Genomic DNA, 22,872 nt, shown 5'->3' with positions numbered 1-22,872 from the left:
CTGTATCTCCCCTTTCGGTCATCCAGCTGTTCCCAACTGTTTGCATTTAAGTCTCTAGCCATTGGCTTTTACGCCTTTTGAGAGTCCCATCTCCAGCACATATATCTCCACAAGAGATCATCATATCATTTCAAACTCAACTTTCTTGATTACTTCTTCAATTTTTAAACTGACCCCAATGGACTAGTTTCCCATCTTTGCCTTAATAGTCATACATGTCAACATTCCAATGTATTAGATCAGAAGACATAGGAGCAGAAATTAGGCCATTCAGTATCTCCACCATCCATTGCATATCAGAACTTAGCACCCATTCCCATTCAATAACAATTAAATAATTTTAGTACACAAGTTAAATGTTACAGGTTTTAACTTGTGAATCATCCAGTGTCTTTAGTACCTCCCTTGTAGTTTTCATTTTTACATAAAAACACTATGTTCAATAAACTGCTGAATGGTTTTTTGATTCTCTGAAGTATGTACTGCATCCACTCTTTCTCTGTCCACTGCACCAAGATCCACAGCACTCTCTCGAACCATTGTGGCTTCAAACGGAGGAGAAACAGAAGTAATGCAGGAAGGAGGGTGCATAGCGAAGGGTACATTTCCAGTGGATCAGAAATCAATAATCACCTGAAATTCAACTTGAGATCAAAGATTGCTGACTCCCACTTCTGTGCATTGTATATTAAAACAACAATTTTTAGGAACATATAACAGTACCATTCATTTGGGGAGACAGGTTTAAAAAAAACAACTTTTAAGCACTTTTGGATATTTATTGTTTAGTAAGAAAATTATTTTCCTGGCATCAGACAGAACACAAAGTGATGACCTAACTTTGCACCAGAGCAGAGATTCCTGGTTCCTTTAGAAACTTCACTCTGGGGTAGATTTCCTCCAACTGAAGTTTAGTAAACTGACTAATGATTGGGTCAAATTATAGATTCAGAAGAATTTTGGAGGGTGGGGGAGGTGAAAGAAGAAATCTTATTTTGTTACTGTGGAGTTTTAATCACAAGATCACAGAGTACTTTTCATGAGTTAATGGATGTGAAGAATATAAACAAATCTCACTGCACAAGAGGGGTTTTGGTGTCCAAGTTCAATTTCTCCCAGAGTGCAGCTACACAAAAGTAGTTCATTCAGGACGTGACACTGCATCAGTTCTGGGGTCAACTTCCCCCTTTTCTCTTCCAGGTGAGTCAATTAAAGCAATCTGTCTGCTCCATCAAAAAACTTACTTGGCAATGTCAATACATCAGTTGAATGAGGTGACTGGCACAAGCCAAGGGCATTTCCGTTCTCACCTAAACATCCATGTGTAGTCTCCAGGATTAGGGGAATAGCTTAATCTCAAAAATAGGAAAACAGTTGGACTTCATTTCCTCCTGAGGAACTGCTACCCCATGGAGATCAGCTTAGCCCAGGTATCAAACCCGGGACATTCTGAAACAGAGTTACCCAAAGGAACTTTCTGATGCTTCGCAAATAATATAACTGCTCAACATAAACAAAATTTTATTCAGGACTGCATCTGTCCAAACGACACCAGGATTCCTGGTCTGAGAAATACATTAATGGCTATGCCAAAACTAAACAACCTTTGATCCATTAACCACGATGTAAAGTTGTGTGCAACAGAAGTGAAGGGCCCCACAGTTAATGTGCTCCCAGAAATGGATATGTTCAAGCATGTTTAATTGTCAAGGTGCCAAAAGAATGTGAAGTGAAACTTTAGAAACCAGGAATGAGTCTGTTCTGGCCTTGAAAAGCAAAATATTTAAGGAACAGGCATATTCCAAAGTTTGGCTATTAAAATTCTCTCCCCCCTCCCCAACCCTTGTCCAGCAGCACAAACTCAGCTGCTACAGACTTGAAACATTTCAACACTGCTTTAACATTCCTCTATTCTCTCATACTTCAAACCCCCCCCCCACCCACCCACCCAGCCCTTCCCACCCAAAGCCCTCTCTAATTCGGTCTTGGAAAGTACAACTTCCCTTTTACACGAGGAAGCAAACCTGCTGCAAAGGCTTTTAAAAATAATAACTGTATAATAGAAAAGGGTAACTTAACTTGTGTTTTAAACATGTATCGTAGCTTGTACAAGAGGGGTGGGGGGGAAGCGAACCTTCAAACACAATGCTTTAAATGACTTTGGTTTAGATCCCATTCCAGTTTGATCCATTCCAGACCTTAGTTAGTCCCTTACAGCTCATGTCTGAATTAACAAACCATCCTATATTACACCTTACTTCAGAGGCATGGATCATCATAACCTTGTTACACAAAAGGGACACAGAAAGCCAGGGTTTTCTTCAATTTGAAGAATTCTGGTTGGGTAATCTCATACAGAGTTCCAGAGCAGATAGTACACTCTTTCCACAACCAACTCCCCCTTCCAGTTCAGCCCAAATTAGTGTCATGTGGAGCTCAAGATTCCAAATTGAACTCACTTATCAAATTAGTCAATTCAAGGGTCTTGACCTTCTTTCCCTTAAGCTTTACAGATAAACATGAATAGAAAAGCTTCAAATTCAACTTCACATTTCAAAGCCAAATCAATGGTGAAGCCTGAAGCCTTAAAATGCTTAATGCCATTGACTGTCCCTTAGTGAGTCTTCAACTATTGTTTCATGAATTGGTTTCAAAAATCAGATTCAATTGCATAAAACCTACTTGCCGTGCAGCGCTCTCATGCATGGTGAAAATAAGCTGGGTAGAAGGACTCAGAAAACCCTGAATTAAGTCAAATAAAACCTTTGTAAATGTGGGACAAACCCTGCATAGAGCTGAACTTTTTCTAGTTCCTAGATTTGAAAAAAAGTAGACGAGACACAGTCTCGCATCAGGGCCTGTAACAAGCTTTATTTTACATGCTCTGAGTCAGTCTGCATTTTTATAAATGAATATTACCTATTAATGGGTCAGTTAAATAGTGTAATTGCTACCATAAATTATCCACTCAAGGTCTGGAATGGAAACAGATTGAAGTGGCCGTTCGTTTCTTTTGTCAATTTACCCAGATGGTGGTGCAATATATACCTCACATAAACACTCAACACTCACAAAATATACCAGGCTGCATCATACAGTGGGCAGATGTCTGAATAGGAACTGGGTTGAGCCTTACAGGGGAGCCTGCCCCTCTATACCCAGTTCAAGCCTCTAATTTCAAGTGTTATTCTCAAACAGGAAATTGTTGCTATGGCAATGCCCTGGGCAGCTGTACAACTGTTGATACCAAAAAAGAAATCTCTTAAACAGACCAATACACTCAAGGGTGGTAAAGTGGGATATTTATAAAACCCTAATCTCGTTTTACTTGGTCTAAAGGAAAGGACAGGGAAGATTCCTTAAATGGCTTGACATTAAACGACTGCCTTGTTGCATTGGCTGAATACTAAAAGACACAGACAGCAAATTGAAACTTCTGCAGAACTGCATTCTGAAGATGCTCAGTGTGAGATTTACCAGACTGCTGTGAAAGGTATACTTATGAGTTACGATCTGCATTTTAAATTTAAATCAAGTTGACATTGTACTGTGAATAACAGAAATGATTCAAAATTATTTTATAACAGGAATTGTTCTCAGGAAAGCAAATCAATTGTTCATTAGGCCCCAATGTTTAAAATTAGTATATTTTTTGCTTTTAAAAAATTCTAATGGAACAGCGATGCAGAATGTTTATGCATTCTGCAGTCTTTCATGGCTGGGGTGGGAGTGAAAAGGAAGATCAGGGTGAGTTAATTACTAACATGTCCTCTGATATTCCAGCTCCATGCAATACATACAAAGTTCCCCTTCCCTTCCCCTCACTACCTGGGCTGCTGCGAAAAAAACGAGACTTCTCCAGGAAGGGGAAAAATATTTAAACATTCAACTCATCTGGACTTACAGTCCCTGCAGCACTTGCAACACTGATACCAATCAATAGTCTGAAAATCCACTAAATCCAATAGGCAAAATGTATATTTAACAGAAGATTCATAAGAATTTACACAATGACTTTTGGGGCATATCTACATTTTTATGTCATTTAATTTTAGCAAAAAATGATGGATAATGTAGCTCGTGACATTGTTCTCCACTTAGTCATACGTCAGCCTTTTACCAACACTGCAGAAATATCCTTTAGGGAGTGAACTTTGCAATCTCACCATGCATTAATGGCAGGGCTCCAAATGGTTTCAGAGTTCAGTTGAATAGGAAGAGGGACAGAATTGGGTTGGGGCTTAGAAAATATATTAAAAAAATGACAACTCAAAAGGGCCAAGTATTAGACTGCTTCACTGCATTTGTACAAGTACAATGTGGGGCCGAGGCAGGGGTGCACATTCCAGCTAATTGAGAAGCAAACAGCTTTAAAAGGGAAGAGATTATAAAAAAAGTTTACTATATAACAGTGCCTCCTACCTAGATGGCATAACAATTTATCTATCACCTCTACACACAGTTGGAAAATAATCACATTCTGGAGACTCCATATTGGTCTCTCATCACCACACTTTGCACCCAACTTTGTAAAGGTTGATGGAAGTTGAAAATTCAAGCCTGACTTAAATTTATCAGATCGTATTTTAAAAAAAGTCTAGATGGTGACAAGTCTTGGTTTTCCACTGACAATTTAGCACCCATGACACCAAGCAACATAAACAGATGGCAATTTCAGTGCTTAGCTGCAGTCATAAACTGTTTTTAGAGACAGTATATGAAACTGTAGCCTCTGAAAGGGCCAGGGAAACCTTGCAAGCAAAAACAAAGCCAGTCTCCCCACAGCTCAGTAACAGAAATGGCCAGCACATTGAGCAAAGTGCAATAATGAACCATGTTCTGCAGCAGTGTTCAAACAAGTGATGCAAAACACATCTAGGGACATCATTTTATGAATTATAAAACTATAAACTATAAGGGACAGGTTGCTGTATTTCAAAAGCAAAAACGATAAAGGAGTTAGAAATATTAACCCTTGCATTCTGAAGGCACATAAGGAGCAGGAAACTATCATGTATTTTGGAATGGAAAGACCACCCTCATTTTACCTTCCCTTCAGAGCCTGGATAAATCTCACACAGAGTTAAATGCCAGCAGTTAGGTCAATCAGCCAACTTGGCATACAAGGCACCCAGTTTTAGAACGTACCCATGGCTTTTGTAGAAATCTTTTTTTAAAAAGAATATTTTTCCTGCAGCTGTAAGGTAGGAGTTGTTAAAGTAAATTTCATGCAGAAGTTGCAAAAATCATGGGCACAAATCTCAACAGGGATTTCTAATTGTGTAAAATAACATGCTGAACAAATTATTTTTCCAGTTGGATCCTGTGGAAAGTACTTCTCAGGTACTTGCCTCTATCTTCTTCTATCTTGTCACTAGAATTTGGGTTTTCATGTTCTTAGAACAAGGAATTAGGTGACTAGGAAAGGTTCACTTCCATTCTTTTCATGAACAGGATGATCAGCTGCCTTATACCCCTACTTTAATTAGGGCAGCCACTCAGCATCTGTACTGAGAAACGGACAAAACAATTATGCAAAAAGGAAGAGAATTTATGAGTACAGGTGATTCCTTGCATGGGACAATCAAATTCTTTGTTCTTTTAGAGTCTGCTCTGGGAGTGGGCGCTGGTTTTCCTACCCCTGTGCTCGCCTCTTCAAGACGATGGCAGCTGGAACAGCACTGAGGCAAGTTGAGAACATGTCTATTGGTCAGTGCGACAGGATCATTATGATATCCAAAGTCATTTAAAGTCATGCATGTGTTGTGCATGTCCCCCTCCTAAAATGTAAACACATAAAACTTCTTTGCTGAAGCCACAAGACTCCAAAAAACAAAATGTGATTCATATAAACAGACCCTTATATAACTGATACCCTTTTGAGAATTAATCTCACTTTTCCATACATACATTTACTATATACATGAAACCTTCCTTCTTTGAACATACACATCCCCTCCCCCCTCCCATTCTGTGCCTCATGCTAGAAAATTATGACCTATGAATTCTCTTTAAATGCAACTGTAAGCGATCAGGGAGGGTTACACAAATACACATCTCCCTAACTTCTCGCTTCCTTAGTTAAGTTTTTCAAAAAAAATAAGGTTACCTTTCTTGCATCATTACAAGAAGAAATATTGTGTTCTGAACACACCACATTACAAAAATGCAGAAAAAGAGTTTTTTGCTGTCAATATTGCATTTGGATGAATGAAGAAAGAGACTGTTTCTTTTCCACCCCCAAACAAGTGTCTCCAATTGGAGGCAGGAGATTGTTGTTTGTGCAATTTGCCTGCATTTATAAGTTTATATATTCCCTGTCAAATGAAAGCAACATGAAATGCAAACATGCTTGAAAAAGTCAAACACCAGTGTCTCACCATTTGGCTACAAAAGATTTCTGTTCACGGGCAGCACGAACAACCAAAAAAAAACGGAATTATCAGTACAAAGTCTTAGTGAGACTGTCTGATCCCTCAGATTTATTTGGTGTTTAAATTCCTGCCATGTCACTGATCAGGAATAAAACTGGAGTGCCCTGCAGCAAAACTAGATTCATAAGCTCTTCTCCCCTGCCCCTCCCACCAACTCATTTGCTGGTCTAGATTTTGCCAATTTGGCAAAATTCATGTTAGACGTAAAGCATCAGGACAGACCCTGAATTCCATCCTAAGACACGGAGCAGAGCTTGCTGAAATGGGTGAGTGACAGGTTTAATCCCAGAGCAGGGCTTGCTGAAATGGGTGAGTGACAGGTTTAATCCCAGAATTTCTGCAGCAAGATTCTCAACTGTTCTGGTACAAGACTAAACTTTTTTTTTGCTATGTTCTACTCTGGGTTCATAAGCTCACAGTGATGAAGGTGGACATTATAGTGGAGGAGGTTGAGGGAAGGGCCAATTTCCAGTTTATTCTTCAGCGGTCAAGAAAATCAGATCCTAATTTTTAATAGTCAGGATCCAATATCAAAGACATTCCCTTAGTTTAAGCAGGCTAAGCATTGGAAATGCCAGCTCCTAGAGGGTATTTTAGACGGTCTGTTTGCTCACAGGTGTTGCTTCAACAAAACTTTAAGGTCTTTTATTTCTGTGAAATTTCTCTAAATCCAGACAAGAGTAGTAATCCCACTGGAAGAGCCAACTGCCATTTTGAACTCCTCCTGCCACCTCAAACACTTCAACTCATTGCCAGTGTTCTGGAAGTCAGTGTGATCACATTGGTCCAAATTCCCAAAATAGAGTTGATATCCATGAAATTTCAAAACAAACAAAAAAGAAATTACCCACAGCCTAAGTGAAAGGCATCAAGACTCCTTCAAGAACCCTGATAAGTTTGAAAAAAAGGTGGGAGTAGGGGAACTTCATTGTGAAATGCCTCCTATAATACATCAATATTTATGAAACCAAACTAGATCAACCATGAAGGGAGAACAAAGCGACAAGGGAGAGAATTTAGTCAAAACTGTGCTATGCGGTAGCTGTTCACAGATCTATTTCTGCTGTCAATACAAGCATAAATATGCAGATGAATATTAGCAACACTATAACATCAGATAAAAAAGGTCAATTGTTTCCTCATTTTATTTACCACAGTGATTAATTCTCCTTGCAGCCGGTTAACTGAAGGCAGTTAGAGCACACTGGATAACGATTTTTGTTTTTAAAAGTAATGTGGGCTTCAGAACAGAATACCTCTTTTACATATTCTAAAACTTTAATGGTTAAGTTGTATGCATCACTGACAGTTGACCAGAGACTTTAGGTTAAATTAGTGATAGACAGATGCAAAAGCCAGACCTGTACTACTGCCTAGTACTGTCTACACTGGGTACCAGACCTGCATGACAGTACAGCATGTACAGGTTTCTGTTAAGACCATTGTAATATCAATCAAGAGTTCCCGTCTCCGTTCTTCCTGTCATGAGCACTGCTCACCACCTTACACTGTCAATCACTAATTTTATTGTAGTTCCCAGTTTTATTTAAATTAAAATTTGAACTATATGATTTATTTGTACCGGTTCAGAACCTTTTACCAGTTGGGTACTGAAAAAAAAAACATTAAAACAAAAATATACTGGAAAATGGACCGGAAGTAGTTTGGTAATCGGTCTATTTCCCCGAAGGTTAAATAAAGATCAGCGAAGATATACATTTTAAGGTGTAGTGACCCTCAAACTTCAGTGGCATTTCCTGCAGCTGCTGTGTAATGTCAGTCTTTCATTAAGTGTTCACAAGCTAAGTACAGCGTACTAAATAGTTGATGTCTTGTCCACTCCATCTGTCAAAATAAAAAATAAAATCGTTTTAATGAAGCATCAGCCAAAGGTATTGCCATAACCTCCTCTTCAGATTTTCACTCTTTCTGCTACACATCAAATACACAACCCAGCACATTTAATAGTTTGCTTTCCCGATATGTTGAAATCCAGGCATAACGTATCTCTTCCCATAACAAGACTCCTCTAATGAAATTTGTGTTACTTTGTCTGTCTTCCACCTTATAACATTTTACCCATGCACTTCCAGGTTAGTGAACAATACCACCCTTGTCAATCTTGATGTCTAGCTCTTTACTAAAATTCTAAGAAAAGTCTTAACTTACAGCTTGAATAATGACTGAACAAAGCATGCAAGCATTGTGTAATTTAACATTCATAATAAAGTTTCATAAATCAACCATGAGAAACATTAATCGGTTTAGTGTTGTATTGCTAAGGTAAATCATATTTCTAACATCAAGACATAAAGAATGTGAAAAAGTTTAATAAAGAACAGTGACCCTTTACTGGGGAAAGGAGGACTATAGTTGCAGGAGCAGTGGTACTTGACATTCCACATTCACTGCTGCTGTGGCACAAATTACTGGATCTCAATAGCACAGCAACCATTACAAATATCTTATTTATATTTGGTTCCTGACTGACTGTGCACCAGGTCTAGAGCCAAACACTGATAGGGCTTGAATGTAAAAGCAGGGATGTAATTCCGAGGCTCTATAAGGCTCTGGTCAGGCCACATTTGGAGTATTGTTCGCAGTCTTGGGCCCCCATATCGCAGGAGGGATGCACAGGCCCTGGAGCGTGCTCAGAGGAGATTCACGAAAATGGAATGAATCCAGGAATGAACATCTTACCATATATAAGGAACATTTGAGAACTCTGGGTCCATACTCTATGGAGTTTAGAAGAACGAGGGGAGAATCTAATTGAAACTTACAGAATACCTGGACACAGTGGACTTTGAGGAGATGTTTCCATTGGTAAGAGAAGAGGATCAGAGGACACAGCCTTAGAGCAAACGGAAGACCTTTTAGAACGGAGATAAGGAGAAACTTCTTCAGCCAGAGAGTGGTGAAGCTGTGGAATTCACTGACCCAAAACGCTGTGGAGGCCAGGTCATGAAGTATATTTAAGATGGAGACAGATAGGTTCTTGATTGCAAAGGGGATCAAGGGTTATGGGGGAAAAAGTGGGAGAATGGGGTTGAGAAACTTATCAGCCATGATTGAATGGCGGAACAGACTCCATGGGCTGAATGGCCTAATTTCTGCTCCTATGTCTTATGGTTTTGGATAGATAAAAACAGAAAATGCTGCAATTACTTGGCTGCATTGCGTTGAGACAGAGATAATGTTTCAGATTGGTAAGTTTTATCAGAATTGAAAAGAGGTAGAAATTTAATAGATTTTAATCAAATGAAAGGGAGAAGGGTGAAGAAAAGTACAAAAAAAGGTGTATGGATGTGCTGGGGGTTGGGAGAAGGGAGAGATTAAATGGAAATGGGGAGTCAATGGCCTGATAGTATTATTGATAGACTCTTTAACCAGGAACCCAGCAAACTTTCTAGGAACCTGGGTTCAATTAAAAATAATCTGGAATTAAGAATCTATGGATGACCATGAAGCAGTTAGTTCTTGGTGGAATAACCCATCTGGCTCACAAATGTCCTTCAGGGAAGGAAATCTGCCTCTTCACCTGGTCTGGCCCACATGTGACTCTATATCCTCAGCAAGATGGTCAAATCTCAACTGTCCTTTGAAATGGTCCAGCAAGCTACTCCGTTCAAGGGTAGCTAAGGACAGGCAATAAAAGCTGGCTAGCCAACGATGCCCACGTGCCACAAGTGAATTTTAAAAAAGGAAAAAAGGATTGATGGTGCATGACCAAAAAGAGAGGGAAAGAGAAATACAATTCTAGAAGAAGTGTGATTGGCAGATGAAGAGCTCTCATCTAAAAGCATCAGCAAGAGGAAAACAAAATTAGAGCAAAAAACTGCAACAACAATGTTTCTTTTGGTAGTAGGGGAAGAGGAGATGGCAGAAGTCTAGTCCTGGTCTGAAATTGTTGATGTTGAGTCAGGAATTTAGAAAAGCATCCAATTGCAAGATAAGGTGCTTCTAAGCTTCACTGGTAAACTGCAGGAGATGGGGGATGGAAATGTCAGCATGAGGACAAAGACAAGAATTGAAAAGGCACAAGACCCAAGCTCAGGTTTACACCTGAACAGGAGAAATCTACATTTGGTCTCTCCACTACACAGCAAGTGCATTGTGTGTATAGTATAAACTCAAAGTACACATACGTTATTGTTTCACCTGGAAAATGTGTTTGAGGCCTTGGATGGCATATGGTTGAATAGAAAGGTAACAAGGTGAGAATGTGGGAGTGAATGGAGGAATGAAGCATGGTGTCACAGAGGGATAGGCCACTTCAGAATGCTGAAAGGGGAAGACAGGAAATGTGTTTGGTGCTGACATTATACAGGAGGCGGCAGAGGGGACAACAGGAGATGCAATTGATATCATCAGGTAGAATGCAATCCAAACTGGAGAGGAAGATCTATGGAATATGGAGGTTGGCAGGATGGAAGGAAAGAACAAAGGGAACTATTGTGGGAACTGATGATATGAAAGCAGGTACTGAAAAACGGGGTGGACCCAGTTAAACACCCAACCAAACACAGAGGAAAGAAATCCTTGAGGACGAAAGAAACTTATCAGAAACACTGTAGAAACTGGGAGTGTTAACAGGAAAGCAAATGCAAAGAATTCTAGTTGAGCCAGTGTATATCGTGCATATTTGGGGATAGCATTTGCCTGGAAAAGGAGGCAGAAAAGACAAGGAAAGGAAGGAAGAAGTTAGTGATGGACTGTGAGAGAGAGGAAATTGGAATGATAATTGATTAAATGCTCCATTTCAGAGTAAGCACAGGAAATGGCAGGCACTACAGCCTCCTGAATTAATAATTTTAAGAAACTATACTGATTAGGACCGAAACAAGGAACATTCCACATAACCCACAAAAAGACAAGTATAGCTAGGACTTAAATTCCCACTGAAACCCTTCACTTACCTCCTAAGGCGTGCTCGGTCATACTGAGACACAGAGATTCTAGTCTGGTATTAATCTCAGGTTCTGTTACTGGCACTTGGCATTCTGTAAAAACATCACAAATCTTCAGTAAAATTTCAATTTGGCCATGCAACAGAATGCCACTCCTTTCTCTGCAGGGTTTCTTCTGCGTACCCCAATTTCTCCTCTTTTGGAGAAAGATGCTTGGAGACAATAACATCTGCTGCCACAGGCATTCTCAGCACTTGAATATTCATTTGTTGAGCTGAATATAATGGCCACATGCTCAGCAACTGGAAAACAATCTGCTTTGCCGTTAAAACTCCCAAAACCCACCTTTACTGGGTGGCCTCCTTATGTAGCATACAGACTCCCCTACAATTGGTATGAGACCTTTAAAGTGACTGATTGGGGTTTGGAGCGGGGGTGGGAAGAGCATTTGATTCCAGACCGCCCAGCACACTCAAAGTAGGAACCATACTTTGCCCTGTGTGCGAGAATGTTAACAGCATGAGCAAGCCTCTCAATAATACTGGTCACTAATGAGAAGTCTGATCATGTTCTCATCCATTAGAAAGCCCATATCTGCAGACAATGGGAGTAAGTGGACATTAATTAAGAGCAGGAATCATCATTAGCTTCTCTCCTCTTACCACCCTCTCCCCATAATCAAGTTTAAGGCTCAAGATCAATTCTAATAGTTCAACTTGAATCACAAAATAAGAGAGCAGAGGCGGCCATTTGGCCCATTATACCTGTACTCATTGCTTTAACACCGTTAGTCCATTTCCTTTAGCCCTGAAAATCTTCCTGTATAGGGTGAACTCTCTCAGTACTGATCAGAGAATTTCTGATCTCAGTGTCTCAGGACCACAATGTGCAAAACATTTGTTTACTATACAGCGAGACTGGAGGGCAGGATGGGAAAGCTCTCTGCATTTTAAACCATGAATAAGTGGTCTGTTTAAAACTGTTCTTAGGGAACCTCAAGTTTCTTCCAAATTATTGATCAAAATAGCAACTATTGCTTTCGGAGAATTACAGACCAGTTAGTCTGACCTCAGTAGTGGGAAAAATGCTGGTGTCAATTATAAAAGGACGAAGTTACGACACACCTGGACAGCACTAACAGGATAGGTCAGAGTCAGCATGGATTTATGAAGGGGAAATCATGCCTGACTAATCTTCTAGAATTTTTTGAGTATGTAACTCTGAAGATGGACAAGGGAGATCCAGTGGATGTAGTATACCTGAACTTTCAGAAAGCCTTTGATAAAGTCCCACATAGGAGGTTAGTGAGCAAAATTAGGGCACATGGTATTAGGGGTAAAATACTAACATGGATTGAGAATTGGTTGGCTGACAGGAAACAGAATAGTGATAAACGGCTCCCTTTCGGAATGGCAGGCGGTGACCAGTGGTGTGCCGCAGGGATCAGTACTGGGACTGTAGCTTTTTACAATGTACATTAATGATATAGATGAGGGTATTAAAAGTAATATTAGCAAATTTGCTGATCACACAAAGCTGGGTGGCAAGGTGAAACGTGAGGATGTTAGAAGAACACAGGGTGACATGGACAGGATAGGTGAGTGGACAGATGCAGTTCAATGTTGATAAATGTATGGTTATCCACTTTGGTGGCAAGAACACAAAGGCAGATTACTTTCTAAATGGAGTCAAGTTAGGTAAAGGGGCAGTACAACGAGATCTAGGTGCTCTTGTACATCAGTCAATGAAAGCAAGCATGCAGGTACAGCAGGCAGTGAAGAAAGCTATTAGCATACTGGCCTTCATAACAAAAGGAATGGAGTACAGAAGCAAAGAGGTCCTTCTGGAGCTGTACAGGGCCCTAGTGAGATCGCACCTGGAATATTGTGCACTGTTTTGGTCTTGAAATTTGAGGAAAGACATTTTGGCTACTGAGGGAGTGCAGCGTAGGTTCACGAGGTCAATTCCTGGAATGGCGGGACTACCTTATGCTGAAAGATTGGATGGACTGGGCTTGTATATGCTTGAGTTTAGAAGGTTGAGAGGGGATCTGACTGAGACGTATAAGATTACTAAAGGATTGGACACTCTGGAGGCAGGAAGCGTGATTCCGCTGATGGGTGAGTCCTGAACCAGAGGACAGTTTAAAAATAAGGGGTAGGCCACGTAGAACATAGTTGAGGAGAAACTTCTTCACCCAGAGAGTGGTGGGTGCATGGAATGCTCTGCCCTGGAAGGTTGTGGAGGCCAAGTCTCTGGATACTTTCAAGAAAGAGTTGGATAGAGCTCTTAAGGATAGTGGAATGAAGGGTTATGGAGATAAGGCAGGAACAGGATACTGATTGAGGATGATCAGCCATGATCATAATGAATGGTGGTGCTGGCTCGAAGGGCAGAATGGCCTACTCCTGCACCTATTGTCTATTGCACTTCAACTGGTCAAGTCAGAAACGAGCAGTGGGGGAAGATTTATAAAACTTGTCTTGTAAACAAACTGCATCTCATTATTTTCACAAAGATACTTCCCATGCTGATGGTGAAATTGACAGAGGTAAAACATGACAAACCTGGCTGCTGGAACATCAGGATGGCCTGTGGGGAGGTATGCACAGGTAGTGAGTATGTCCGTTGCACAGAACTGCGACTTTGACTTGGCATGCTATTACTGCCACCTGGGTTCGCAAACCATAGGTTCTGCAGGAATAAAGAAAAATATATAATGCAGTACCTGGATGACAACATCTGGATTTATTTTCCTCATTTTAATAAAGGAAGAGAAATTACTAATCAAGAAAGCCCATTTTGAACATCAACAAATGATCATGAGAATCAAACTGAATAAGAACTTGGTGATTGCTGCCTCATCCTTCTTTACCTATGGTGCCACTTGCTGGATTGTAGTTCCACCTGCACTATCAGCTCTTTGTCACTTCATTTAAGTAATAATTTCCTCATGCAAGATGAGGCCGTTGGCCTTGGCAGGCAAACAGATTGGAGAAAGTGAGGGCTGCAGATGCTGGAGATCAGAGCTGAAAATGTGTTGCTGGAAAAGCGCAGCAGGTCAGGCAGCATTCAAGGAACAGGAGAATCGACGAAGGGCTTATGCCTGAAACGTCGATTCTCCTGTTCCTTGGATGCTGCCTGACCTGCTGCGCTTTTCCAGCAACACATTTTCAGACAAACAGATTGGCCAAGGAAGAAACAGGATCAATCCCATAATGTCCACATTTATGAATACATGAACTAGGAACAGAAGTAGGCAACTTGAGCTTGCTCTGCCATTCAGTAAGATCATGTTTCAAATTCCACATTTCAATCTGTCCCCGATAGCCTTAGATTCTTGTTAAGTAGAGGAATCTATCTCCGAGGTAAAATATTCAATGATCCTGCCTCCTCAGGCAGAGTGTTCCAAAATCTCTCAACCCCAAGAGAAAGAAAATCCAGGTGGATTTGCTGAATGCTGATCAGGGCAGAAAGCCTTCTTTCATAACCTAAGAGCACAGAGATCTCCAGTGAGGATGTGGTATCCAAGTATGGTTATAATAATGTACTAATGACTTGGAGACAAGTTCAAATATCAACATGATGGCTAAGAAATTTAAAATTTTTGGTTGACTAAACAAATCTAGAATGGGATAATGAATCTTTTGTTAAAAAACCCTCAAATTCTGAATGCTCTCTCCAGGTCCACAGCCATGTAGGTTAAACTCTCAACTATCATTTAAAATGAGGCAAAAAAAGCTGCTCTGTTGCACTGGTGTGGACAATAAATTCTGGATTTGCCAGTGATGCCTGCATCTCCCAACAAGTTATGCTAGAACTGGATTTGACTTTCACCCACTGCTCTGTCCTTACACATGATTTAACTGCTCAGCACTTGGAAAACAGGGGGAGGATCTGACATAATTAACAGATTCATGAATGGTTAAGCAAGACTACCCTATCTATTGGAATTTTGAGGACTTAACTGACACAGCTGATAAGGGAGAACAAGTGGATGTGGTTTACTTGGACTTCCAGAAGGCTTTCATTAAAGTCCCACGTAAGAAATTAGCATGCAAAATGAAAGCACATGGGATGGGGTGATGGTGTACTGACATGGATAGAGAACTGGTTGGCAGAAAGGAAATGAATAAGCAGGTCTTTAGAGTGTGGTAGACCAACAACTAATGGGATATTACTGGGATCAATACTTGGACCACAGCTGTTCACAATACATATTAATGATTTAGGTGCGGGAACTAAATGTAATATCACAGTCTAAGGTGAGCTATTTAGGATTGAGATAAGGAGAAATGTCTTCATTCAGTTGTGAGCCTTTGGAATGTCTGGCATAAAAACAGTTGAGGCCAAAACACTGAATGTTTTCAAGAAGGAGATACAGTTCTCGAGACTAAAGGCATCAAAGGGTATGGGGAGAAAAAAAAAGGAACAGGCTACTGAGTTGGATGATCAGTCATGATGATATTGAATGTCAGAGCAGGCTTAAGGACGAATGGCTGACTTCTGCTCCCACTTTCTATGTTCTCTCTCTAAAGAGAGATACGTGGTGAAAGTCCCAGTTTTTAAAAATTTGTTTAATTTTAAACTTCCTACAATTTCATCCCGAGGTGGCACAATGGAAGACACCAACATCCAATTTCATGGTAATAACTTTACAGGTTCATACACCTTTCATCATCCATGAACACAGCTCTAAGCATGAAAAGCCACAGTCACAACCCTCATTTTTTTGGGTTCATCTGCATTAGGAGGGTAAAATTGTGACAGGAAGCAGGTGGAAATGCAAGGTGCCAAAATAAAGAAGAAACTGGGCAAACAGTTACAGAAAGCAGGTGTACAATGGCTGAACAAAAAAAAAGAGGAGCAAGGTTGAAGACACCAAGTCATTAAACACATTACTTCAATTCACATTCTCAGCTTGTCAGCAATATAGCACTTTCAAAGTTAGTTTTTTTTAAAAGCAGTGCTTATTTTATAGATACTTGTTTTTTCTGTCCAGGACAATGAACACTAGGAGAAGGAAACAAATATTAGATTTTCCTTAATTCACTGGTATGTACATATGGAAAGTTTTATTGTATTTCACATGATTTATGCCAAATCTGGCAAATGAAGGAGTAGCTAGTTAATGCATTATGAATGAGATGCTGGCAAAAGAATGGTAGTTGATAAAGAATATCAACACATACTACCAATAGCTGCTGCATTCACCATTTTTCTCTGGAGAGATATCAGACCACTAAATTCTGAATATCATTTATATTTAACACTTGAAAAGATTGCACTCATCGAAGGAATCCACAGCCAATCAGCATCTCAGATTTCCACCAACAAACACTAAGCTGCAACCTTGTCGCATAACCATTTTCCTCAATAGGAACTTTACTAACCTGCCTCCCTTGACTTGTCAATGGATTAAGCGTATGCCTTGGAGAAACACCACCCAGACTAGCAGCTGAAGTGCCAATCAGACCCATGCGGTTTGCAGACAGACCCCGTGGAGGCACCTGGAATGGCCGTTGGCCTCGCCTGCCTAGTCCGCCAACCACAGAGCCGGCTGTGGGAAGGGAACTCGACTGACTGAAACCCCAGCTGGAAAGAAAAAGAAATCTATGAATTCCAGTATTCACCAAAGAACATGAAATACCAATGATAAATTACTAATAATTTCCCCACTTCCGAAGCAGTGACCCCTCGAGTCAACAGTAAAGTCCATCCAAACCTATTCGACTTATACTGATGAACGAGATGATAAACGGAGGCCAAGTCCAAGACCTTGACTGGATGGAGAAGATCACGCGGCACTACTCTGACGAAGAGCAGGAAAGCTCTCATTAAAGTCCTGTCAAATATTTATCCCTCAACCAATGTCACTAATCAACATTATTTTTGGTGAAATTTTGCCAGCACATACGTGTGTCAAATTTCTAAATTACAGAAGTGACTATTAGTTTACTGCCTGTGAAGCACAGTCATCTGATAAATGCTACAGCCAATGCAAGAACAGTTTCTTTCTTATACAGTATCTTCCATTTACAGAGATTATGTTTTGACAAAAGTATTATGGACAAATGGAGTCTTTAAACACATTGTGTGAGAAATCCTATATTTCATAGGAGAGTCTTCCTACTGGATATTATGTATTCCTACGTTGTACTTCTATTTCACAATTTCACAGACAGGGTACAACATTGACATTCTGCATCACACAGCATGGACTGATTTGTTCTGGTTAGGAGTCATTCTACATACATCAAGTTGGCACAGATAAATCTGCTTCAAGTGGCTCACATTGTACATTTTAATGAAAACAAATTGTATGGCGGTGAGTTTAATGTAGTCATGATTTGGAGATGCCGGTGTTGGACTGTGGTGTACAAAGTTAAAAATCACACAACACCAGGTTATAGTCCAACAGGTTTAATTGGAAGCAGTGTGCTTCCAATTAAACCTGTTGGACTATAACCTGGTGTTGTGTGATTTTTAAGTTTAATGTAGTAATTGAAACTTAGGAGTTCTCCTGATGTTGATAAACATCACTTCATTTACTACATCGTTTGTTACTCGTGACCAACAATTATATAAATCTTCCAACTTCAGTACCTTGGGAAGCATCAAGAAATGAATGGAGCAGGTGTGATGAGGATGCACAGATTTGAAGTCTGACAGTTGATACAGATTCCCATATGCTTTTGCAGTGCTCCAATGCAGCTTGCTGAAACGGTGTCTTTGAGTACCAGCAGGTTCAGTATTTAAAACCAATATTCAGTAGAATCCACTACAGAACTGAATCGTACAATTCTGACAATGCATAGAGGCCATTCAGCCCACCAAGTCCACACCAACCCTCCAAAAAGCATCCCACCTACACTCAGACCCCCATCCTCTCCCCATAACTCCATATTTACCATGGCTAACCCACCCAGCCTGCACCATCCCTGGACACTACGGACAATATACCCTGACCAATCCTTGCACAGCTTAGGACTGTGGGAGGAAACTGGAGCACCCGGAAGAAACCTACCCAAACGTGTAAACTAGAAGGCTGGAATCGAATCAGGGTCCCTGCTGCCATGAGGCATTAGTGCTAACCACTGTACCACTCCCACTGAGTGAGGAATAACGACATCAATAGATTATGATGGGGATGTTTGAACATGGCTGAATTCTTTTGTTAGGGAGGAAAAGGGCATAGATATACACTCAGATCTGTTAGTGAGATTCCTTCATTGGTGCTGGGAATGGACCATGTGAAGACAGTGAATGAAGCAGAGATTGAGACAAGATTAGTCTGAAGAAATTGGATATCTGGAGTTTGTTGTGCGAGACAGAATGTTGAGCAATTGAATGTAATGTTGAAGGTGATTTTTGGGTACGGGTAGCTTACTAATTAAAAGAGAGGGTTTATTGATGCATCCTAGAAAATATTCTATCTGGATGCATCACAGCTTGATATGGCAACTGCTCTTCCCAAGACCACAGTTACAATAGAAAGTCATGAACACAGCCCAATCCATCACGCAAACCAGCCTTTCACCCATTAACTTAATTTGTGACGATATTGTGGTTTTAAGAGGTGTATTTTGTCCAGGTTTTTATAAAAAAGTTAGTCGAGCAGTTGAATACACTATTTATTTGGCTTCTTTATGCACACTAAAGGTTTTACAATCAAATTCACTGTGCCAGGTTTACAAGTTACTACAAAAAAAACATATGAATAAATGGTATAAACTCACTTCCCATTACACCTCTCTAGTTTCCCCATTGTGTATACAGGCCAAATTAACGGTGAATAAATCAGTGTACAGTAACCCATTTTAAAGTAGTCTTCTGAAAAATCCAGCATCAGCAAGATGGCATCTGGTGCTCAGCTCTTAAATATGGTCCGTGAAACTGCCTCAAATATGCCATTCTGCCAGGATCAGAAATAAAGACCAAAGCATTTAAACTAAAAGCACTACAGAAGTCAACAATAACAAATTAAAGTTGGTGCCAGAACCACAGGTTTAAACATTTTTCTATCCTTCTGTGTTGTACAATTTCTTCAACTGGATCAGAGAACTGGAGATTCCTATCCCTTCTGAGTGTCAACGATCAATCAGGTCCCCAAACTGTGTTACCAGGGGCAAATTAATTCCCAGAACTTTACAATTATTGTACCTGATTATTTCAAATTGCAAATACATACCAATACTTTCTGTAACACAGACACTTTTCAGCTGAAGGCCTGTAACCAGTGACGTGCCATTAGGATCAGTGCTGGGTCCATTGCTTTGTTATATTTTGATCAAGGATTTGGAGGTGAATATAGGAAGTATGGTTCGTGAGTTTGCAAAACTCACGTATGAGAGCAAAATAGATGGTGCAGTGGACAGTGAAAAAAGGTTATCTCAGAGTACAATGGGACAAGGAGTGACAGAAGGAATTTAGTTTAGATAAATGTGAGGAGCTGCATTTTGGTAAGGCAAACCAGGGCAGGATTTGTATCATAAATGGTAGAATCCTGGTAAGTGTTGCTAAACAAAGAGACCTTGGAGTGCAGGTGCATAGTTCCTTGAAAGTAGAGTTACTGGTAGACAGAGTGGTGAAGGCAGCGTTAAGCACACTTGCCTTCATTGGTCATAATACGGAGTTAAGGAGTTGGGATGTCGAGTTGTAGAGGATGCAGAAAAGATTTACAAGGATGACCTTTCAGAGTTTTATAAAATCATGATGGGCATTGATTGGGTGAATACCAAGGTATTTTTCCTTTGGTAGGGGAGTCCAATACTACAGGGTATAGGCTTAAGGTGAAAGGAGGAGAAAGATTTAAAAAGAGGTCGAGTGGTAACTTTTTCTCACAATTGTGCACATATGAAACCAGCTGCTAGAGGAAGTGGGGGACATTACAACATTTAAAAGGCATCTGGATTGGTACATGAATAGGAAGTGTTTAGAGGAATATGGGCCAAACACTGGCAAATGGGAATAGATCAGATTGGGATATCTGGTTGGCACAGTTGGACCAAAGGGTGTGTTTCTGTGCAGGATCAATCAAATGGTGTGATAATTGCTTATCTCTTTACATACTGACAACTAATAAAATTCACCAAAAAAAAAGAGTTGTGAGCTTCTCTCATGTTGCACAACACCCAAAGTCTGCACTTTGTACTTTCTAAATTTGGCAGTTTTGAAAGCTCAATTACTAAACTTGGACTTTGCCAACCAAACAGTTTCCCCTTGATTCTCTATCCAACCAGCCCTCAGTGCAGCTCTGTTGCATTTACTTCTCTTATTTACTCTCTATTTTTTGCTCTATTCCTGGAATGAAAGCTGCAAAAGGGAACAAGTGGGAACAGCAAGTGGTCACACAGTGGAAAGTTGTACCAGCCTGAGACTGAGTGCTTACGTACAAGAGAAAACCAGAATGATCAGGAAGATGTAAATTTATTGAAATGCAAAGCCGGGCTACAAGAATCCAACATCTAGAATAGCAAACTTAAGAATCTGATGTTTTAATTGAAGACCCTCCATCAGAAGGAAAATTAGTCAACGGGTCTCTTGCAAAGATGTTCCAGATCTTGCAAGTCACGCTGTGAACCTTTAATTTATGATTTCCAGCACAATGAACTGTATACCCCACCAAAATCCACAAATTTGATGCAGAAAACTCACCTTCTCTGGCGAACGCCTGGCATTTCTAGCAAGGCCTTCCTAGGAAAAGACCTCAGCAGCTTAAACACTTGCTGCTTCCATGAGAATAGTCTTTTCTTCTGTGTTTCGGTAAAAGCCTGTAAAATTACAGTCAGAGTCATAAAGACATACAGCACATCAACAGGCCCTTTGGTCTAAATTATCCATGCCCACCAGATATCCTAACCCAACCTAGTCCCATTTGCCAGCACTTGGTCCATGTCCCTGTAACCCCTTCCTATTCATACTCTCATCCAGATGCCTTTTAACTGCTGCAACTGTACCTGCCTCCACTTCTACCTCTGGCATCTCATTCCATACATTCACCACCCTCTGCATCAAAAAGTTGCCCCTTAGGACCTTTTTATAGCCTTTCCACAATCCACCCCCCTCCCCCACCCCCCACCTAAACCTATGCCCTCTAGTTCTGGACTCCTCCAACCCAAGGAAACGACTTTCATTATTTATCCTATCCGTGCCCCTTACGATCTTATAAGCCTCTAAAAGGTCATCCCATAACCTCCGACACTCCAGAGAAAACAGCTCCAGCCTATTCAGCCTCTCCCTGTAGCTCAGATCCTCCAACCGTGGCAACATCCTTGTAGATCTTTTCTGAATGTTTCAAGTTTCACAACATCTTGCCGATAGGAAGACCACCAGAATTGCAAGCAGTATTTCAGAAATGGCCAAATCAACATCCTGTACAGCCACAACATGACCTCAACTCTTGTACTCAATATTCTGATCAATAAAGGAAAGCATACCAAATGCCTTCTTCACTATCCTATCAACCTGCGATTCTACTTTCAAGGAGCTATGAACCTGCACTCCAAGGTCTCTTTGTTCAGCAACACTCCCCAGGACCTTACCATTAAGCGTATAAATCCTGCTAAGATTTGCTTTTCCAAAATGCAGCACCTGACATTTATCTAAATTAAACTCCATCTGCCACTCTTCAGCCCATTGGCCCATTTGATCAAAATCCCATTGTATATAAATCATTTATATAAATGACAAAACGGGTGAACCCAGTATCAATCCTTGTGGCACTCCACTGGTCGCAGGCCTCCAGTCTGAAAAACAACCCTCCATTACCACCCTCTGTCTCTGCCTTTGAGCTAGTTCTGTATCCAAATGGCTAGTTCTCCTTTATTCCAGATGATCTAACCTTGCTAACCTGTTTGCCATGGGGACCCTTGTCGAATGCCCTATTGAAGTCCACATAGATCATGTCCACCACTCTGCCCTCATCAATCCTCTTTGTTACTTCTTTAAAAAACTCAATCAAGTTTGAGAGACATGATTTCCCATGCATAAAGCCATGCTGACTATCCCTAATTAGTCCTGGTCTTTCCAAACACATGGAAATCCCATCCCTCAGGATTCCCTCCAACAACTTGCCCACCACCGACATCAAGCTCACCAGTCTAAAGCTTCTGGCTTTTCCTTAACACCTTTCTTAAACAGTGGTACCATGTTAGCCAACCTCCAGTCTTCCAGCAGCTCACCTGTGACTATTGAGGATACAAGAAAGGGGCTCATAAACTCTATTCAAAAGTTGATATAGTTTGAGCAATGTCCACACTACTGATTTTCACTTCAATAATTTAAGACTCTAGATGCTTCATTCTGTGAGTTCCTTGCATTATGGCAGGACATTTGGAACAGGGCAGTGTTACTGCAAATATACGTAAGGGAAACTAACCAGTTAAAAAGGGGTCACATTTCTGTGGCAGTGTAGGAACTATTGCAAGTTTGCACTTTGGTGAATCAGACTGGTCTCCCATCAGTGTTAAGAACCATTCCACACTACTCCGCACTAACCATAAAAAAACCAGTGTCTGTGTCCACAT

The 22,872-nt window shown here is 40.5% G+C and overlaps 1 protein-coding gene across 2 annotated transcripts in view; it reads right to left on the bottom strand.

Annotated features, from left to right (window-relative positions):
- Positions 1–2,846: 2,846 nt before the first annotated feature.
- The window catches only part of LOC132836804 (protein Smaug homolog 1-like), a 97,156-nt gene continuing 77,130 nt past the window's right edge, over positions 2,847–22,872 (bottom strand). For both annotated transcript variants that reach the window (XM_060856273.1, XM_060856274.1), the window contains exons 9-13: positions 21,002–21,117; positions 16,738–16,939; positions 13,912–14,038; positions 11,354–11,437; positions 2,847–8,279 (exon numbers count right to left, since the gene is read on the bottom strand). In XM_060856273.1, coding sequence (XP_060712256.1) covers positions 8,251–8,279; positions 11,354–11,437; positions 13,912–14,038; positions 16,738–16,939; positions 21,002–21,117 — 558 coding nt within the window. In that variant the 3' untranslated portion in view covers positions 2,847–8,250. The remainder of the gene's footprint in view (positions 8,280–11,353; positions 11,438–13,911; positions 14,039–16,737; positions 16,940–21,001; positions 21,118–22,872) is intronic.

This window comes from Hemiscyllium ocellatum, chromosome 47 (genome assembly GCF_020745735.1).
Source record: "Hemiscyllium ocellatum isolate sHemOce1 chromosome 47, sHemOce1.pat.X.cur, whole genome shotgun sequence".
Lineage (NCBI taxonomy): Eukaryota > Metazoa > Chordata > Chondrichthyes > Orectolobiformes > Hemiscylliidae > Hemiscyllium > Hemiscyllium ocellatum.
The sequence above is the reverse complement of the archived record's forward strand: the minus strand, read 5'-3'. Positions and strand labels throughout refer to the sequence as shown.